Genomic DNA, 21836 nt, shown 5'->3' on the forward strand with positions numbered 1-21836 from the left:
TGGCCTCACTACTGTCCTATAAATTTTGCCTTTCAGATTGATCAGCACCCTCTTATCACATAACACTCCAGCCATCTCCCTCCAGTTCTTCCAACCTGCTTGTATCCTGCATCCCACTTCCTTCTCAGTTGCTCCATCTTCTTCCACTGTCGAACCTAAGTATCTAAAGTCTCTCACCTTCCTGATGACATTTCCTTCCAGCTCCAGGTCTGTCTCCTGGCCACCACCCACTGCGCAACACATATACTCTGTCTTACTTCTGCTCAGTCTCATACCTCTCTCTTCCAGTACTTTTCTCCATCTTTCCAGTTTAGTTTACGCTTCTTCTCTTGAATCTACACACAGCAAGATGTCATCTGCATACAACATTGTCCAAGGTGCATCTTCTCTCACCTTCTCTGTTACCACCTCCATCACAATATTAAACAGAAACGGACTTAATGCTGACCCTTGATGCAAGCCAACTGTTACTTGAAAACTTTCTGTCTGTCCCAAACAGGTCCGAACACTTGTCTTCACATTTCTGTACATTTCCTGCACCAACCTGACATATTTCTCCGGCACCTTCTTCTCCCTCAGACACCTCCAGACTTCTTGCCTTGGCACTCTATCATATGCTTTCTCCAGATCAATAAATACCAGATGTAGCTCCCTTTGTTTCTCTCGATATTTTTCCATCATCTGTCGTAAGCCAAAGATAGCATCTGTTGTTGATCTACCAGGCATGAAGCCAAATTGTTCCTTTGCAATCTCCACCTCTTACTTTGCAATCTCCACCTCTTACCAACTGTTACTTGAAAACTTTCTGTCTGTCCCAAACAGGTCCGAACACTTGTCTTCACATTTCTGTATATTTCCTGCACCAACCTGACATATTTCTCCGGCACCTTCTTCTCCCTCAGACACCTCCAGACTTCTTGCCTTGGCACTCTATCATATGCTTTCTCCAGATCAATAAATACCAGATGTAGCTCCCTTTGTTTCTCTCGATATTTTTCCATCATCTGTCGTAAGCCAAAGATAGCATCTGTTGTTGATCTACCAGGCATGAAGCCAAATTGTTCCTTTGCAATCTCCACCTCCTCCCTCAATCTACCATCAAGAACCCTTTCTAGGATCTTCATTGTGCGGGACATCAACTTTATTCCTCTGTAATTTTTACAGTCTTGTGCATCCCCTTTACCCTTGTAGATGGGAACAAGAGTACTCTCCCTCCATTCCTCATGTATATTAGAGTACAATCTGGAAACATACATTACATTTATATATTTTGAAAAAAACATTTGATAAAGTGAAAAGAAACATTTTATTTGACATATTACAATAAAGACGAATACCAAATAGCATCTTAACAGCTATTATACACATATACAATGAAAATAAAATATGAATACATCATTTGTAATTGAACTCTGAACTATCATCTTGGAGATAAATAAACCAAGAAATTGGACAAGGATGCCCCCAATATGCAAATCAGTTTAAAATTTATTTAAATGAAATAATAATAAAATGGAATGGAAAAAATCATCATCGCATTGAACTATCCTCTAATGTGAATTAAATACTCTCCTCTTTGCTGATTACCATGTGGTAATTACAGATTCTGAAGATAATCATTAGAAAAGCTACTCTTAATCTAAAGGAAATAGTTGAAGAATTATTATTATTATTATTATTACCCAAAAGAAGAGAATACAATTTAAAAACACATATTGCATTTATTGACTTTGAAAAAGCATGTGACAAAGTTAAAAGAAACATATTATTTAACATATTAAAAGAGAGACAAATACCAAATAATATTCTAAAAGCTATCACAAGTATATATGAAAATAATCAAATACAAATAAGATTAAATTACGAGCTATCATATACGACAGAGATAAACCAAGGGGTCCGACAGAGATGTCCCCTCTCAGCAACTCTTTTTAATATCTACTTAAATGAAATAATAATGAAATGGAATAAAAATTTACATCAAGTGTTAAAGTTTACTGTAGGAGAAAGCTTAATTCCAATTTGAAGACCAAATAATAATTACAAATTCTGAAGATAACGTACAGAAAGCTATTTTAGATCTAAATGAGATATCCAAAGATTATGGTATGATAATATCAACAGAAAAATCAAAACTATGGCCTTTAAAGACCAAGATCCAGCAAGAAATAAAATAGTAATAGATAACAAGATCTTAGAACAGGTGAATTCATTTAACCCCTTAACATACAAAGACGTCGGTGACACGTCTGTTGTTTATTGTACGAAAATTAATTTTGAATTTTGGTTTCACATATAAATACAGAATTGTGGACAGACAAATATTTTTAAAAAAATCCAGCAAGAACTAAAATAGTAATAGATAACAAGATCTCAGAACAGGTGAATTCATTCACCTACCTAGGATGTATGATCACATATGAAAATGAAAAAGATATAAACGTAAAAATTGCAAAATATTTAAAAATAACAGGTGTAATTAACTCTATATTTAAACCAAACCTAGTTCAAAAACAAATCAGACTAAAAGTATACAATACATTAGCCCTACCAGTCTTAATGTATGGAAGCGAAATATGGACAATAAAACAAAAAGACAAACAAAGATTAACAACAGCAGAAATGAAGTTTATGAGAAAAACTGTAAAGTATACCCTATCTGATCACAAAAGAAATGAAGAAATTATGAAAGAATTAAACCAAGAACCAGTAATAGAAAAAATTAAAAAATATAAACATAAATGGATGGAACACGTTCAAAGAATGAAAACAGAAAGATTACCAAAACAAGCCTTAAAGTACAAGCCATTAGGAAAAAGAAAACCAGGATGTCCTCTTAAATGATTCCACGATGACTTCTAAGGCCGGAACAGGCCATGTTAGGCCTAAATCCTTGATACGCATGATGATGATGATGATGATTACCCAAGACCCCCCATGGAGTCAAAGCCTCATCTAGGAGGTCCTTTTATCATACAGCTCATCATACTGTGCTTTAAACACACTCAAATTCTCTGCAGACACCATACTCCCAGGCAAGGCATTCCAATCATTCATAACTCTGCATGAAAAAAAACCTGCTTCTCACTCCCCTACTCACACCCTCTTTATACAGTTTCCAGGGATGACCTCTGGTTCTCCCCTGATCTCCCACTATTTTCTGTAAAACCTCTCCAGCATTGATCCTATAACAACCCCTTATTAACTGTAGGTCTTGATCATATCTCCCCTCTTATGAATGATATTATGAATGATAATATCAACAGAAAATGAAAAACAATAGTTTTTAAAGGTCAAGATCCAATTAGAAGTAAAACAATAATAAATTACGAAATTTTAAAACAAGTTAATTCTTTTACATATTTGGGATGCATGATTTCGTATGAAGAAGACAAACATGAAAATTACAAAATTCCTAAAAATAACAGGCATAATAAATTCTGTGCTTAAAGCTTTTGTATCTCATACAAAAGCAGACTCAACTAAATGTTTAAAATAATGAACTAGCTTTACCAACACTACTATATGGAAGTGAAATTTGAACAATAAAACAAAAAGACAAGCAAAGATCATAATAACAGAAAATGAAGAAATACTGAAAGAATTAAACCAGGAACCAATAATAGAAAAAAAATGAAGAAATAAAAATACAACTGGATAAAGTATGTTAAAAGAATGCAAATTATTCAGATTCATGCAGATACAGATTATTTCCTGTGGAAAGTAAAAATATATAAGCAGTTAGATGGGATCGCCATGGGTTACCCCCCCCCCCCATCAAACCTTTGTATGGAGCATTTGAAAAAAATCAGTATTCACTTTTTTTTTTTTTTTAGACAGTAATAATGTGCATAAATTTTGTACCCATGGGCAAGAAAGAAAGAACTGCATTTTGAAGAAAAGCATGATAAAATCAGAAGAGCTTTGGCATTTAGAGTTCCAAGTTAAAGATTTAATATAGAGAGAATGTGTCGCGAGATTGGGAAAGTGAATTGGATTGAATGAGGCAAGAAACGAAATGGATGTGGAATGAAATTAAGAGAATTCAAGTCAAAACTATTAAAATAAATCACGATGGCACGAAAGAGTTAACAAAAGATGAGCGAGCAGCGTTGTATGGCGATTCCATTATTAAAGGTGTGCTAGAGGATAAAATGCACAAGGTATGTTTTCCAGGCGGTAAAATGAGTAGAGTGATTGAGGCATTGGATATGAGGCGGGAGCGAGCAAAAGAGTTAATAGTATTAATTTGTATAAATGATTTGAGAGAGAAACAAAGAGCATGTCAGAATGAATATCAGGAGGCTGCTTGTAAAGATAAAAGAGAATAGTGTGACAGGAAGGGTAGTCAGTGTGTTGCCTAGGTATGACTGTGGTGAAATGAGGCAGAGAGCAAGGATTTTGAATGATATTCTGGCTGAAATGTGTGAGGAGATGGGAGTACAGTTTGTTAATGTGTGGAATAAGTTTGAAGGACGAAGTGAGCTGTATGGGAGCGATGGACTGCATTTGAGTGGTTATGGTGTGAGTCGCTTGGAGAGACTGCTGCTGGAAGGTAGAGAAGTGAATAGAGAGAATGAATCAGATCGAGACGGGAATGATATGGAAGAGACAGGAGAGATTGAAGAAGTGGAAATGAATGGGGAAGTGAGTGGTATGAGTATAGAAAATGAGAGAATGGGTGTGCAAGAGGAACAGGAAAACAGGGAGGCTCAGGGTGGACAGGGGTACACAGCGTGAAAAAGGTGGATGCTCCAAGAGGAGGTGAGAGCATGTGTAGGCAGGAAAGAATTGGGATGACCAGGGATCAAGAGGAAACAGATGAAATTGAAAAGGGTTCTAAAATGAAGAAGGAGAAACGGAAATGGCCCCAGTCCAGCATGGAGAGATCACATCGAGTGAGTGGTATCAGCGGAACTAGCTGTAGATCCAGAAATGAGCTATCGTGTTTGTATACCAATGCTAGAAGTATAAGAAACAAGGCGGATGAAATGGTTGCACTAATTGTGTCTGTTCACCCAAAGATTGTCGGAATAAGTGAGACATGGTTAGATGAGGATGACATCCTGACAGGAATAGAGATGGAAAGGTATGATGTGTTTCGTGAGGATAGAAGGGGTAAAAAGGGAGGGGGAGTGCTATTGATGATAGAGAAAGAGTTATGTCCATACAAGGTAGAGATGCAAGACGGATATAGGGCCAGTGGTTTTGAGGCAGTATGGTGTGAGATAGAGGTGAATAGAATCAAATACCTGGTGGGATTTTGTTATAGACCAGGTAATGTGGATGGTGGTGATAGTGAAATGTATAGTCAAATAAGAAAAGGGAGATCATTATGGGTGATTTTAATTATGGCAATATAGACTGGAATGAAGAGATAGCAACTGGAAGTAAAGAAACTGAGTTTCTTGAGTTTTTGAGGGATAACTACCTCAGACTGTATGTAACAGAGGGCATACGAGGATTAAGTTTCTTGGATTTGGTCATCTCATCGGAGGATGTAATTATCAATGAGGTGTCAAATCATCCACCAATTCGTGAAAGTGACCATAAGGTGATTACCTGGGTGGTTGCCAGCAGTGCAAGAATCCCTGCGAAAAAAGGGTATATGTGGAACTAAAAGGGGGGTGATTATGAAGAGCTCAGGAGGCAGCTTGCAGGTGTAGCATGGAATGAGGAGTTAGCTGGAAAAGAGATCAATGCAGCTTGGGGGATTTTCAAAAACTATATAGTACATGCAATGTCTAAATGTATTCCAAGGGTGAAAAGGTTAAATAAGGTAGGTGTGAGATGGATGAATAAAGAGATTAAGATGCGATACAGAGAAAAAGGGCATTGTCGAGGCAGCATAAGAGAAGTTGAAGTAACCAATTTCATGAGGTCTACAAAGACCAGGCAAGGAGGGTGACTTGGTTGGTGAGAGTAGCTAAAGAGAGGTATGAACAACAGTTAGCTAATGAAGCCAAAAAGAATCCTAGGGAGTTCTTTCGATATGCAGCCAGCAAAAGAAAGAATGATTATGGAAGGAAGACATTGATTGGAGAAAATGGTATAAAGACAGCTGTTGCAGAATGTGTGGTGGAGATACTTAATGAGCAGTTCATAAAGATCTTTCAATCTTGTGAATGTGACTTCATGGAGAAATTGAGAGCAGTTGATGATGGGGAGGAGAGACTGACTGTAAGTGAGCAAGAGGTGTTTGGGGAGTTGAGTAAACTAGATGTAAATAAGGCTGTGGGACTTGATAATATATCACTGCGTTTTCTGAAGGAATGTGCCAGAGAGTTGACACCTGCCTTGACATAATTTTTTAATATCAGTCTTGCACCTGGTGAAGTTCCTAAAGAGTGAAAGGAGGGCAAGATTGTGCCACTTCATAAAGAAGGAGATTGAACACAAGCATCAAACTATAGGCCAATCTCTATGTCAGGTGTTGTGGTTAAGTTGTTGGAGAAGCTTGTGAGAACTAGGATCCAGAGTTGAGTTGACAACAATGGTATTATCTTTGATGGACAGCATGGATTTGCTAAAAGGAGGTCATGTTTTAGTAATCTACTTACTTATTACAATTAAGTGACTGCTTCCTTGGACAGAGGAGAAGGATGCACGTAATATACTTGGATTTCACAAAAGCTTTTGATAGAGTACCTCATGATAAGTTGACAGTCAAACTAGAGCAGATGGGGTTGGATTAGATTCGTGCATTGGATTGCAGACTGGCTATCTGATAGGTATCAACAAGTTGTGTATGGGGGTGCGATATCCAGGAAAAGGAAAGTCACTAGTAGAGGGCCTCAGGTGTCTGTTTTAGGTCCATTACTATTTAACTTTTATATTAATGATATTGGCGAAGATTTTGATGGAGTTATTCAGTTGTTTGCAGATGGTGCAAAGTTGGGATGAACCATAAAGAGTAGTGAAGTTGTTGTGGCCTTGCAAGAAGACTTGAATAAATTGAGTGATTGGGTAAGCAAATGGGGATGTGAGTTCAATGTTGAAAAATGTAAGGTTTTAAAATTTGGAAAACAAAGATGGGATGCAGAATTTATGCTTGGTGAGAATATATTGTTGGAGGTAGAGGAAATAAGAGATCTAGGGTGATAGTGGATAAGGATCTAAAATTTAGGGGACACATCGCCAAAATTGTGAAGACAACACAAAGACTTCTGGGAATGATACAGAGGACACTGACGTGTAGAAGTAGGGAGATTCTTGTTCCATTGTATAAGGCTTTGATTAGCCCACACATGGACTATTGTGTCCGTATTTGGTCACCGGGTTTTCAGAAGGATGAAGAGATGTTGGAAAGGGTCTAAAGGCGACTGACTAAGGTAGTTTCTGACCTCTGGAATGTTGAGTATGAGGAAAGATTGAGAAGATGTAATTTGCAGAGTCTGGTGGAGAGAAGGAAGAGGGGAGGTATGATAGAGACCTACAAGTTGGTAAGGGGTTGTTATAAGATCAATGGTGGAGAAGTTCTACAGAGAATAGTGGGAGATCATGGGAGAACCAGAGGTCATCTCTGGAAACTGTATAAAGAGGGTGTGAGTAAGGGAGTGAGATGCAGGTTTTTTTCGTTGCAGAGTTGTGAATGATTGGAATGCATTGCCTGAGATTGTAGTGTCTGCAGGAGTTTGAGTGTGTTTAAGACACGGTATGATGAGATGTGTGTGTGATAAAAGGACCTCCCAGATGATTCTTTGACTCCATGAGGTCTTGGGTAATAATAATAATAATAATAATAATGATGATGATTACTTTGAAAATGCATATGCTAAAATAACAGCCTGCAACACTGCAAGTGGCATTGCTGCCAGCCTGGCTGGCCGAGTTGTTAGCGTATCCACTCTCCAGCCAAAAGGCTGCAGGTTTGAATCCCACTGTGGGCATGGATGTTTGTGATTATCTGTGAAAATACTAGTAGTGGTGGTCGGCGGTAGATGGCGATGGTGTAGTTGCAGTCAGTTGGTGGAGACAGAGTTGTAGAGCAGGTGCCCTCCCCTGATGAGTCTTTAGACTTCCTGGAGGCGTCAAATATAATAATAATAATAATAATAATAATAGTAATAATAATAATAATAATAATAATAGTAATAATAATAATAATAAAATAACAGCAGCATATATACAATGAAATTACTTACTTGATGTGAACCAACCGGATCTGTTAATAGCAAGTCTCCAAATATTTTTCGACAATACATGGCCATTTTAGCTTGCTGTTTAGGCCTACAGGAATAGGTTTTCTTAAATGAGGCTTAGTAACTCAAGCTGCTATATAGATATCAATAAAATATCAAAATTCAAAAGTAACCATGTCACATCACTGAATTTAAAAAAAAGCATTTATTTTTTTGCAATAAAAAAAAAGAAAGACATTCTATAGCTACAAGCATTATGTTTTAATTTGTATTCATTACAACAACTTAGCATTTAAAATAATTAAGTAATGCAAACTTACGAACAGTGGTTCTCAAATGAAAGTATTATAGGATAGACAGATGTCTTAAATGCACAATCAGCTATTGCTTCCAGTACTTCCTAAAAGAAAAAAAAAAAAGAATCAATTATCAGATATATCACACAGCTTATTTGTGCATGTGTGTGTATTCCATTTCCACATAATGAATCAATTGTCACTATAGCACATTAAAATTAATACATGGGTAAGCTTTGGATTACATAATCTAAGTCTGATTCAAGGCTATTTCGAGTGTGGACATGCAATTCAAAGCTCCTGTAAGATAGGTTTTTTTTTAATTTATTTATTGAGGTTATTTTTATAGATCAACTAATGCAGTGATGGCAAACCTATGACATGTGTGTCAGCACTGACCCACTTTAGTGTTTCAGGTAACACACCTTGGATGCTGAAAGATATTGGTATTCTGATGAAAAAAACTGCGATAAATCGTGTAAGATCGCTCTCAGTTAAGGTGAAGGTAGGTTTCGGTTCATTGAAAGAATTATATTTTATAGTTAACCTATTTCTATTTTATTTTGTAACTAGCCTATACGTTTTCTTTCTTAATCATTATAATTTCTGCATAGTCATATGATATTATAAAAACTTATAAAAATTATTATCAGTATTATATGATACAAACTTATAAATATGTGCTTTATATATTATAAACTTAAACTTTTCATTTAACTTCTGTGTGAAATTCATTCATGCATGCATTCCAAGTCTCTCGACTGAGTAATACAAGTTCTAAACATATTTAAAACTACTTTAACAGAAAATATAATTTGCAGCATTAAATATTGAATTTATCTGAGTAACCAATGAAAACATTTTTATAGTTGCAATAAATTCAGAAAATTTTGTTAAATAATGCAAATAGTAACAACTTACGATGACGTTGCAACAAAACCTACTAAATAGCTATATACTAGCAAGATAGAGAGTAAAACGTAACAAGGTTGCTATAAACGTACCAGTAATAAATCTGACAACTCTGCTGAAAGAAATAGTGGTAGTCTTTCATGGTCTGCCACTTAAGTAATTTGAGTTGCTGGTGTATAATTCATTTCCAGTAATTGTCAGTTCTTATTAATTATTTCAGCTTAATTACCGCTGTATATAATTGTGCGCTTTTTTAATTTGCGAACCCTTTTACAATGGCAGCTAGCACTAATAAAAAACTAAAATTATCACAGAAAGGAAGTGGAAGAAATTTCCAAGATACCTGGACTGAACAATATGATGTTATTGATAGAGGTGATAAAGTTCTCTGTAAATTCTGTGGTGAGTAGAACTTGAAATGTAAGAAGACATTTTGAAACTAAGCACAAATGGCTCCTAGAAAAAACTTTTGAAGAACTCAAAGAATACATATCGCAACATCTAAAACTGGCAGAATCACAATCAGGGACTTTAATTAAATTTCTTTCAGGACCATCAAATTTAGTAACTGCAAGTTACAGTATTTCACATGCTATTGTTGAACATGGGATACCACTTAGTGATGGTGATTATATTAAAGAAGCTTTTGTAAAGTGTGCACCATTTTTATTTGAGAACTTTCATAAGGAAGCTATTGTAAAGCGCATGAAAGAGTTACCATTAAGTAGGAATACTATTCAAGACAGAGTTATATCAATGAATGCTAGTATAGAAAATCAAATACAACAAGACTTGAACTCATGCCATTGTTTTTCCATTTGTCTCGATGAAACTACAGATATTACGTCATCAGCTCGATTGGCTATTATTGCAAGGTATGTTCACGGTGATTCTATGCATGAGGAATTGATAAAGTTGGAAAATTCACCTAAAAAAACATGACAGGGTAAAGACATATGCGACTGTGTTATTAAAGTGTTCCGTAGATTTATTGAAAATATTTTCGATTGCAACTGATGCCGTGCCTAATATGGTTGGCTGCAATGTCGGTTTTATCAAACAATTTACAGAATATGTTGGTCATCCCATGGTTTGTTTCCATTGTATTATACATCAGAAGACACTGTGTGCAAAATCAGGCTTAAAGGATTTGGATGATGTGATGAGAAATGTGACAAAGGTAACTAATTTTATTGCTGCCAGGGCTTTAAACAAACGAGAATTTAATTCACTTTTAAGCAAAGTTGAATCAGTGTAAAATGGTCTATTAATGTACAATAATATTCGATGGTTGAGTCATGGCCAAGTACTTGAACGGTTTGTTGAATATTTAAATGAAATGAAATTATATTTAAATACGAAGGGCATGGAGCGTGAATTTTCTCAGTTGAACGATTCTGCTTGGCTCAGTAAGCTGATGTTTTTCACAGATTTTTCATTGCACCTGAATGAACTTAATATACAATTGCAAGGTTTCGGAAAATCTGTCAATGTTATGTCAGGCACGATCAATAGCTTTGAGAATAAACTCAAAAGATTTCAATGTGATTTAAAAAGTAACAATTTTAAGTATTTCCCAAGAGTGAAATTTTTTTTGACAAAACCAGCCCCGAAAATCGTGAACAACATATCAACCAATCTATCGAAGTTCTAAAGTCAGTAACTGAGCAGTTTTCTTCTAGATCTGAGCAATTTCGAATGTTGGAACAAACAATCCAATTCAAGAAGTATCCTGATGAAACAGAATTCATGGATGTTAAATTAGATGGCTTTGAGTGGTTGGATTTAAAAGATCTAGAAATGCAACTAGCCAACTTCCAGTGTAATCCTATCTAGAAAAGAAAGTTTATTGCTCTTAGAAATGAATTAGAAGAACTTGAGCAGGAGCATCTGCATGATACCCACGTGTAAAAATTCAGACTGTGAAATTCTAAGCATGTGGAATAGCCTTCCCGAAAGCTTTCATGCTCTTAAAATCTTTGCTAAAGCTCTTCTAACAATTTTCTCTTCTACATACTCTTGTGAAACTCTATTTTCTGCCTTAAATAATATCAAATCGAAAAGGAGAAATAGATTGAGCAATGATTTGAGTGCTGCCTGTGTAGCATTAAAACGTACACACTATAGCCCTTCTATAAACCACCAACTTTCTACCAGTACTCAGCAAAGGAAAAGTCATTAAATGTAATGTAAGTTTGTAATTTCACTTTATTAAATTAATTGTATAATATGAATTCATAGATTTTATATCATTGTCCTATTAAATAAATAGCCTAATATGATATGTATAATCACCATCTATGATTATGCAGTTAAATTTATAATGCATGTATGCAAGTAGCACATCAACAACGTCAATATTTAAAAAAAAAAAGATGTTTGACACATCTGGGTAAAAAGGTTCGCCATCACTGAACTAGGGGCTCTACCTCCTGATGCCATAGGCATCAGGAGGCAGAGTTCTGTCTTGAATTCTGATGACTCGAATTTTGAAGACTCGACACTCAGGGGCTACCCTGGGTGTCGAGTCTTCAAAAAGCTCCCCCAGCACTTATGGCACACAACCCCCCGTGTTCCAGACTGGTAGGCCGGTTCTCCTTGAATTCCAATGACTCGAATTTTGAAGACTCGACACTCAGGATAGCCCCTGAGTTTCAAAACGTTTCAAATAACTTGACAAAAACGTTACATAAAAACGTTACAGCCTACATCCGTTTCCAATTTCAGCTTATCATTTTATAGTATAGAGTAGATTGATGTAATTTCAACTGATTTTATTGTAAATTAGCAAGTGTACTAAATAGTACACTTGTTAATCTATTTTAAAATGTAGTTAAATTAAGATAATTTTGAAAAATGGCACCAAAATCCTGGCGGAACAATAGAGCAGTGTTGAAAGCTAAGGATAACAATAACATAGAATCCAAAAATGAGAGTGCTTATATTGATGACACAAAGGAAGGAAAATTAACATATGAAATTTTATTATATTATTGTTCAGACTGTTGTTGTTGATGAGAATGGGTGTCAACAACAGTCTCCCTTTCCAAGACACTCTGATTACATGCTAGTCTGATGAATATTAAAACCAGTAAACCACAACCACGCCCTTCATCCTTTATAGCAGAGATTACTCTAAATCTATCACCATTTCATATATCCAGAGTATATCCAAAAAACTAACAAAAATCCTAAGAAAATATGACCTCACAACTAGTTACAAACCACATAAGAAATTGGCATCTCCTATCCACTCCACCAAAGACCAACCACTTACCCTAGACCTACCTGCAGTATCCAGGTCCCTTGCAGTTGCAAACTATCTTACTATGGCCAAACAGGCAGAACAGCCAATATCAGGATATCTGAACACAAGGACTACATCCAGTTCCACTAGATGTAGTCCTTGTGTTCAAGACAACCCCTCAAGACTTGCTGACCATGCATTGGACACCCACCACAGAATATGCTGGAAAAAGGTCACTTTATCAGACTGTAACAAGTATGAAAGATGATTCCTTGACTCAGCCTCAGCTCGGAAAAACGTCTCAAACCTCAACAAATTCGGGTGCATGAGACTGCCCCAAATTTGGGAAACATACATTCTAAGCATACAACCCAATTTAGCCCTAGGGGCACCTTTTAGGACTCTAGGACTGACTTCAGTTGCCTTTCATCAGCTTCATTTGCTTAGTGTGCATGCCTACATGCACATATTTTGTGATCCCCGAAGATGGAAATGTAACAAGTTATTAAAGATTTTATAATTAATAATTTCATTTATGTTGTCATTTCCTAAAAAATTATAAGTATATCTTACCAATGTATAAGCTTATCTACAAGAAAAACCTTAGAATATAATTTCTTTGCATCTTTAATTTATAGTATAATCAAGTGGAAAAACCTTCAAAATCTATCTCTAATACAGAGTATTTTAGTAATAAGTTGTGATACCTTTCAGCTACTTATATATGGATATATGTCTTCTGCATTACTTCAATCTTGGTATCACATCTGTGTCTGGCTCCCACTGATGAGACTTCAATAAATGTTTAAACTGGTCTGGGTATTGACCCTTCCCATAATGCATAGCATTATACATGTCCATAAGGATATGTGCTTTGCAATATGGGATATTAAGCAAGTGATGTGACGTCATTAGCCTCTATATACGAAATGCCTAGTTGCAAATTACTTCATGTGCAAATTTTGTTTGCTTACACTTGGATAAAGGATTAAAAGAATATAATTTCTTGGCATCTTTAGGAAATGATTCAATGAGAAGGCTATGTACAAGAAATGGGTGTGTTTTTAGATGAGTGAGGTGAGTTTCAGCAAATCTCTTCACCCAATTTATAACCATGCTAGTTGGCATTCACATCACTATTATGAGACTCCTCCCATGATGTATCTGGTTTTCCTAACTATATGCATTAGATCTCACTCCAATAAATAATTTCTCTAAGAATCTGATGCCACTGTAAAGTTCAAAGACTTGCATAAGAGGGATGAATACTCACAGACCACAATTATTATTATTATTCCTGACACCTCCAAGGAGTCCGAAGACGCATCGCGGGAGGACACCTACAACTGTCTCAACCACTACACCGAACCTCTACTATGAATCGTCTCCATCAATGCCATCTACCGCCCATTTCCACCACCACCACAACTGGTATTCTATGTCTGTAAATTGTGTGTGTTCTGAAGGGCCGATTTCTCTGTATGCGGGATGAAAAACCTGAGTTTCCAGGAGAAAAAACCCTGCTACCTCCGTATGAGATGGGCTAACTCACCGTTGATTGAAAATCGTCCAGATAAAGATTCCTCCCCTCGCGACAAGAATCGAACTTAGGCCTATTCCAATCGAAGCACGCAATGTACCGTCGTTCTTACAACTGCGCTACGGACTTTGCCTGAATACATTCTATATTGGAGCACTCATCACCCACCCATTCTTGCAGCACATTCCACTTGTTTACCACATGCCAAGTAAAAAATCATCTTTTCACTTCCTTTCTCACATGATCTTTTTACAATTCCAAGAATGAATTCTACTTCCTACATCACATTATCCTATGCAATAATTTCCCTTTATTTGGTCTGATAGGCTCGTCTCATCAACTTATACATCTCAATCATATCGTCCCAGCTCTACCTATATGCCAAGCTCTGAAGACCTCATTCCCTCAATCTGTCCTCATACTCAGTATTCCAGAGTCCTGAGCCAGTCTTAATCATTTTCCTCTGCACTCTCTCTCTCTCTCTCTCTCGAATGTTTTCTTATCACCAATATAGCAGGTTAACCAGATATGTGCGCAAAAATCCAAATGACTCCTAATTTGTGCTTCACACAGTGGATCATCATACTTAGTAGCAGCTGCAGTACACATGCTGCTCAGATAAGTTATTATTTTTAATAGTTATCAGTGATAGTGTTATATATATTATTGGTGGTATTTTGTTTATTTTTGACTATGTTATTAAGTGGTGTTGTTTAGTCAACTATTATTTTGGATTTGGTTATAGCATCAGAAGAGCTGATAATAACCAAGATGACATCTCTCCCACCAGTTGGAGAGAGTGACCATATGGTTTTGACTTGGAAAATGAATAGACATGCAGGAGTATCACAGAGACGGGAACGTATGTGGAATTATAAGGCAGGTGATTATAATAGTCTAAGACATCAACTTGGGGAAGTTTCATGGAGGGAGGAATTGGAAGGCTGGAATATCGTTAGTGCTTGGGAAATTGTGAAGGAATATTTGTTAGCAACAATGGTAAGCTGTATTCCACGAGTGAAGAAGAGGGCACAATTTGGAGTAAAGTGGATGACAAACAATATTAAACAGGAATTGCATGTGAAAAAGTGGCTATGGAAGAGATATAAGGAGACAGGTGAAGAGAAGATGCTCGAAGAATATAAGAGACATGCCAGAAGAGTGACTAATATGGTAAGGAAGTTGAAACCAGAATATGAGAAAAGATTGGCCCTTAGATCCAAGGAAAATCATAGGGAATTTTTTAGTTATGTGGACAGTAGGAGGAGAAATGACTGTGAAAGAATGACATTGTGGGATAAAAATGGGAATAGAGTGACCGATGCAGAGGATATAGTGGAATTGTTCAACGAACACTTTATTGGAGTATTTTATTTCATCCTGGAGGAGTCAATTTGAATACTAGAGGATAGAGAAGGTTCAAGGTTTAGATGGAGGAGGAGAGTGTGTTCCACATACTGAGTACTCTGGATGTTAGTAAAGCTGTGGGACTGAATGGTATTTCACCACGCGTTTTGATCCTTTTCAATGAAAGTCTGGCTGCAGGAAAGGTGCCCATGGAAGGGAAGGAATGTAAAATAGTGGCATTGCATAAGGGCGGTAGCAGACTGGAAGTGTCTAATTATAGTCCAGTTTGTGTGTCATCAGTAGTTAGTAAGATATTGGAGAAAGTAGTGAGGGAACATATACAGCATTGGACAGATGAGGTTAATGTTATCAGTGAGAGTCAACATGAATTTGTGAAGGGGCACTCTTGTTTTAGCAATATGCTAGCCTTTTATGATAAAGTTACAAGAGCATTAGATGAGGGAAAGGCATATACTGCCATTTTCCTAGACTTGGCAAAGGCATTTGACAGGGTGCCACATGATAAGCTGATATTCAAGTTGCAGCACATGAGTCTCGGTAGACAATAAATAACGGAAAAAACTCACATAGAAAGATTATTTATTAGTATAATTTTCGCCTGTGTGTCACAGGCATCTTCAGTACATTAAGCTCAAAATTAAACACTGACTGACAATTCCAAAAAGCGCCACCTAAGTAGCTGGTGTAAGATAACTAAAAAGGTCAATAACTTTCCTCAAAAAAAAAAAAAAAAAAATTAATATAATAAAAAGTTAGGAAAGATTAGCTGATTTGTAAAGTACTATCTCCCATAAAGGGGACAGATGTAAGCCGTCGGATCTGTTTAAGTTAGGAGAATGAAGTAGAGTTTCACATGTTTCTTTATTATTATTTGACACCTCCAGGGAGTCCAAAGACTCATCGAGGGAGATGTGTACCAACAACATCGAACACTTGGTCCCTTTCCAACTACTAACCGCGCTCAAACTCACTTAACTGAGCCATTACTAGTAGAGGCTCTACCAATCGACCAACCTCTGCCGATTTATAAAGGCGTTCCACGAGAAACTAACTTTTGTGAAGAACTCTTGTCTTTCTCCAATGAACTCTGTATCTAGTGAAGATGGCATGTTCAGAAAGGCCAGACTTTTCAGGTTTAAAGTATTCAATATAAGATTGGTGTTCTTCTAGCTGAATAGAGGCAGATCTTCCCGTTTGTCCAAAATAAGATAATCCACAAGAGCACGGAATCAGGTAGACACCTGGATGATTAAGATGTGGAAGCTTGTCCTTAGGAGAAGTGAGAAAGGTGGATATTTTTCTAAACGGTTGAAAGGCAACAAAAATATTCAGTGGTTTTAAAACTTTTGCTATACGTTCACTGATGACCTTGTACATAAGGGACAGTAATGCGCGTTATTTCCTCTGTGTTTGAAGAGGAAGATATATTAAAACTACTCAAAGTTCTTTTAATGAAGCAATTCTTATAACCATTAGATAGAAAGGAAGAAGTTATGTATTGTAGTTCTTTCTGCAAAAGATCGTCTGTAGAACAAAAGAACTCGATGAACCAGTGTTTTAATAGTTCCTACCTTTTGACTGGGAAATAACGCGCATTACTATCCCTTATGTACAAGGCATCAGTGAACGTATAGCAAAAGTTTTAAAACCACTGAATATTTTTGTTGCCTTTCAACCGTTTAGAAAAATATCCACCTTTCTCACTTCTCCTAAGGACAAGCTTCCACATCTTAATCATCCAGGTGTCTACCAGATTCTGTGCTCTTGTGGATTATCTTATTTCGGACAAACGGGAAGATCTGCCTCTATTCGGCTAGAAGAACACCAATCTTATATTGAATACTTTAAACCTGAAAAGTCTGGACTTTCTGAACATGCCATCTTCATTAGACACAGAGTTCATTGGAGAAAGACAAGAGTTCTTCACAAAAGTCAGTTTCTCATGGAATGCCTTTATAAAGAAACATGTGAAACTCTACTTCATTCTCCTAACTTAAACAGATCCGACAGCTTACGTCTATCCCCTTTATGGGAGATAGTACTTTACAAATCAGCTAATCTTTCCTAACTTTTTATTGTATTAATTTTTTTTGGAATTGTCAGTTAGTGTTTAATTTTGAGCTTAATGTACTGAAGATGCCTGTGACACACAGGTGAAAATTATACTAATAAATAATCTTTCTACGAGAGTTTTTTCCGTTATTTATTGTGTACTGATATGTCAACTCACGGTTTACCTCTTTTAAAACTTAGCACATGAGTCTGGATGTCAGATTGGTCAACTGGATTCAAGATTGGTCTGATAGGTATCAGAGAGTTGTGTATGATGGAGCAATATCAAAGAGGCAGGAGGTTACAAGTGGGGTTCCACAGGGCTCAGTAGTGGGACCAATATTATTTAACCTTTATATCAATGACATTGTCCATGGATTGCAAGGGGATATTCTGTTGTTTGGGGATGATGCGAAGCTGGGAAGGGTTATTAGTAATAGTGCAGATGTGGTAGCCCTGCAGGAGAATTTGTATAAGCTAGATAGATGGGCAAATGAAGGAGGGTATCAGTTTAATGCAGCAAAATGTAAGGTTCGTGAGGTTTGGGACACATCAATGGGACGCCGTATACTCTATGGGAGGTGTTAAACTGGAGGAAGTAGGAGAGACAAGAGATCTGGGTTTTGATGATTGCTAGAAACCTGAAATTTAGGGGACATATTGCAAAGGTAACGCAGAGGACTGCTGCAATAATGAGAAGGACACTGACCTACAGAGATAAAATGGCTATCATTTCATTGTATAAGACTCTGATCAGATCACACTTAGATCTCTGATCAGATCTGGTCCCCTGGATTTGAAGGGGATAAATTAACTGTGGAAAGGGTACAATTGCGGATAACAAAGATGGTATCGGGACTGTACAATGTTAGTTATGAGGATTGGCTGACGGAGTGTTTGGCTGACTGCAGAGTTTGGTGGATAGAAGAAGAAGGAGGGGTGATATGATTGGGACTTTTAAACTGTGGAGAGGTTGTTACAGGGTTGACTAGGGAGTTCTTTCGCTTGGTTGAACAGCGGTAAGGAGTCATGACAAGTGGCCATCCCTAGAAGTTACGAAAGGAAACTGTGAGAAAGAGGGTGAAGAGTGGTTTCTTTGCATTGAGGGTGGTTGAACCATGGAATGCATTACCTGATGGAGTGGTGAGAGCAAGAACAGTCAATGCATTTAAGGAGTGGTATGATAGACTTAGTGTTTCCTAGGAGGGACCTCCCTTGATAGTCTTGATAGACTTGTGTTTCTTAGAAAGGACCTCCCACGATGAGTCTTTTGACTCCATGGAGGCCTGAATAATAATAATAACAATAATGATAATAAATATATATATAATAAATAATAAATAATAATAAATAATAATAATAAAGAGGGAGGGCACTAGTGTGCCAAGCGCTGCAGACGCGATTTGAAGAGCTCCTGATTCAGATAAGTTTTACTAGGAATAATTAAGTATATATGCGTAATTGTTTAAGTAAGAGCGGCTGTAAACGTTGCACGCTACCGAAATTATTAGTGTAGGGTTTTTTTTCTTGCCTAAACTAAATTACGAAATCGTTATTATTAAACCTAGTAACCTGCAGAGAAAAAAAAAAAATGGCGGTGGCATTGTCATTCCATGATTTTAATTTAGATTTCAGTCGTTGCGTTAAGTGTGAGGTCTGTTATATGTATTCCTTCGATTACATAAATGATTTGTGGACGTTTAGTGCGGATGGAAGAAGGGTGTGTACAAAGTGTGACCTGAACGAGGAACTGATGAATGCGAATATGAAATTGATGACAGAAAGTGCTAGTACCGATTGTGTCACGAGTGCACGTTTGAAAGAGAAGGATGGTGAGATGATAGGTGAAAAAATGTTAAAAATTCAGGAAAAAAGAAAAAGAGCGATTTGACAACGGATGTCAAATCGCTCTGTATTGCATTAAGCATGCAAACAGAGAAAAAGGGCATTGTGGAGGCAGAATAAGAGAAGTGGAAGTAACCAATTTCATGAGGTCTACAAAGACCAGGCAAGAAGGGTGACTTGGTTGGTGAGAGTAGCTAAAGAGAGGTATGAACAGCAGTTAGCTAATGAAGCCAAAAAGAATCCTAGGGAGTTCTTTCGATATGTAGCCAGCAAAAGAAAGAATGATTATGGAAGGATGACATTGATTGGAGGAAATGGTATAAAGACAGCTGTTGCAGAATGTGTGGTGGAGATACTTAATGAGCAGTTCATAAAGATCTTTCAATCTCGTGAATGTGACTTCATGGAGAGATTAAGAGCAGTTGATGATGGAGAGGAGAGACTGACTGTAAGTGAGCAAGAGGAGTTTGGGGAGTTGAGTAAACTAGATGTAAATAAGGCTGTGGGACTTGATAATATATCACCGCGTATTCTGAAGGAATGTGCCAGAGAGTTGACACCTGCCTTGACATATTTTTTTAATCCGAGTCTTGCACTTGGTCAAGTTCCTAAAGAGTGGAAGGAGGGCAAGATTGTGCCACTTCATAAAGGAGGTGATCGAACTCAAGCATCAAACTATAGGCCTATCTGTGTGTCAGGTGTTGTGGTTAAGTTGTTGGAGAAGCTTGTGAGAACTAGGATCCAGAGTTGGGTTGACATCAATGGTATAATCTTTGATGGACAGCATGGATTTGCTAAAGGGAGGTCATGTTTTAGTAATCTTCTTACTTATTAAAATAAAGTGACTGCTTCCTTGGACAGAGGAGAAGGATACACAGTAATATACTTGGATTTCGCAAAAGCTTTTGATAGAGTACCTCATGATAAGGTGACAGTCAAACTAGAGCAGATGGGGTTGGATATTAGATTAGTGCATTGGATTGGAGACTGGCTATCTGATAGGTATCAACAAGTTGTGTATGGGAGAGCGATATCCTGGAAAAGTAAAGTCACTAGTGGAGTGCTTCAAGGGGTCTGTTTTAGGGTCATTACTGTTTAACTTGTATATCAATGATATTGGTGAAGATTTAGATGGAAATATTCAGTTGTTTGCAGATGATGCAAAGTTGGGACGATTCATGAAGAGTAGAGAAGTGTTGTGGCCTTATAAGAAGACTTGAATAAATTGAGTGATTGGGCAAGCAAATGGGGATGTGAGTTCAAGTTGCAAAATGTAAGGTTTTAAAATTTGGAAAACAAAGATGGGATGCAGAATTTATGCTTGATGAGAATATATTGTTGGAGTTAGAGGAAATAAGGGGTGATAGTGGATAAGGATCTAAAATTTAGGGGACACATCGCCAAAATTGTGAAGACAAAACAAAGACTTCTGGGAATGATGCGGAGGACACTGACATGTAGAAGTAGGGAGATTCTTGTACCACTATAAGGCTTTGATTGGGCCACACATGGACTATTGTGCCCAGATTTGGTCACCGGGTTTTCAGAAGGAGGAAGAGATGTTGGAAAGGGTCCAAAGGCGACTGACTAAGATAGTTTCTGACCTCTGGAATGTTGAGTATGAGGAAAGATTGAAAAGATGTAATTTGCAGAGTCTAGTGGAGAGAAGGAAGAGGGGAGATATGATAGAGACTTACAAGTTGGTAAGGGGTTGTTATAGGATCAATGGTGGAGACGTTCTACAGAGAATAGTGGGAGAACCAGAGGTCATCCCTGGAAACTGCATAAAGAGGGTGTGAGTAGGGGAGTGAGAGGCAGGTTTTTTTCGTTCTGAGTTGTGAATGATTGGAATGCCTTGTCTGAGAGTGTGGTGTCTGCAAGGAGTTTGAGTGTGTTTAAGACACAGTATGATGAGATGTGTGTGTGTGATAAAAGGATCTCGAAGATGAGTCTTTGACTCCTTGAGGTCTTGTTTAAGAATAATAATAATAATAATAATAATAATAAATTATTTTGCAAATATACTTTCAGAAACTTTTTTTTTTCATTATGAAAATGCATATGAGAAAACTGGTAACCAAGATGTCGATGTTGACTGATATCAACATGTGGGATTTAGTGTGATGTAGCATATGTTTAATATATTCATTGTCAAGAGTGAATGGCTTGTGGTATGAAAACGAGAATGAAGAAAATATTTGTTGGAAATGTTTGTTAAGCAAGTATAAGAAATATGAGTCATGTCCGGAGTGAAAGAATGAAGTGATTGATATTGTGGATGCAAAGCAGGAATATCAAAGTGTTCTGGAGAATGTAGCAGAATCAGTGAATAATAGTGCACAAAATACAAATGAGAGTTTGAAGGAAGTGGATGAAAGAAATAATGTGTATGATGAAAAATCTAGCACAGAAAGAAACTGCATGCTGCATATGTG

The 21836-nt window shown here is 37.0% G+C and overlaps 1 protein-coding gene across 3 annotated transcripts in view; it reads right to left on the minus strand.

The window, feature by feature from the left end:
• The window catches only part of LOC150101407 (1-phosphatidylinositol 4,5-bisphosphate phosphodiesterase classes I and II-like), a 965056-nt gene that overhangs the window by 449452 nt on the left and 493768 nt on the right, over nt 1-21836 (minus strand). For all 3 annotated transcript variants that reach the window (XM_090400893.1, XM_090400892.1, XM_090400891.1), the window contains 2 exons: nt 8462-8541; nt 8145-8229 (listed from right to left, as the gene is read on the minus strand). In XM_090400893.1, the coding sequence (XP_090257019.1) occupies nt 8145-8229; nt 8462-8541 (165 nt within the window). The remainder of the gene's footprint in view (nt 1-8144; nt 8230-8461; nt 8542-21836) is intronic.

The sequence above is a fragment of the Typopeltis vanoorti genome, chromosome 11 (assembly GCF_054136105.1).
Source record: "Typopeltis vanoorti isolate ZY-2024b chromosome 11, IOZ_Tvanoo_1.0, whole genome shotgun sequence".
Classification (NCBI taxonomy): domain Eukaryota; kingdom Metazoa; phylum Arthropoda; class Arachnida; order Uropygi; family Thelyphonidae; genus Typopeltis; species Typopeltis vanoorti.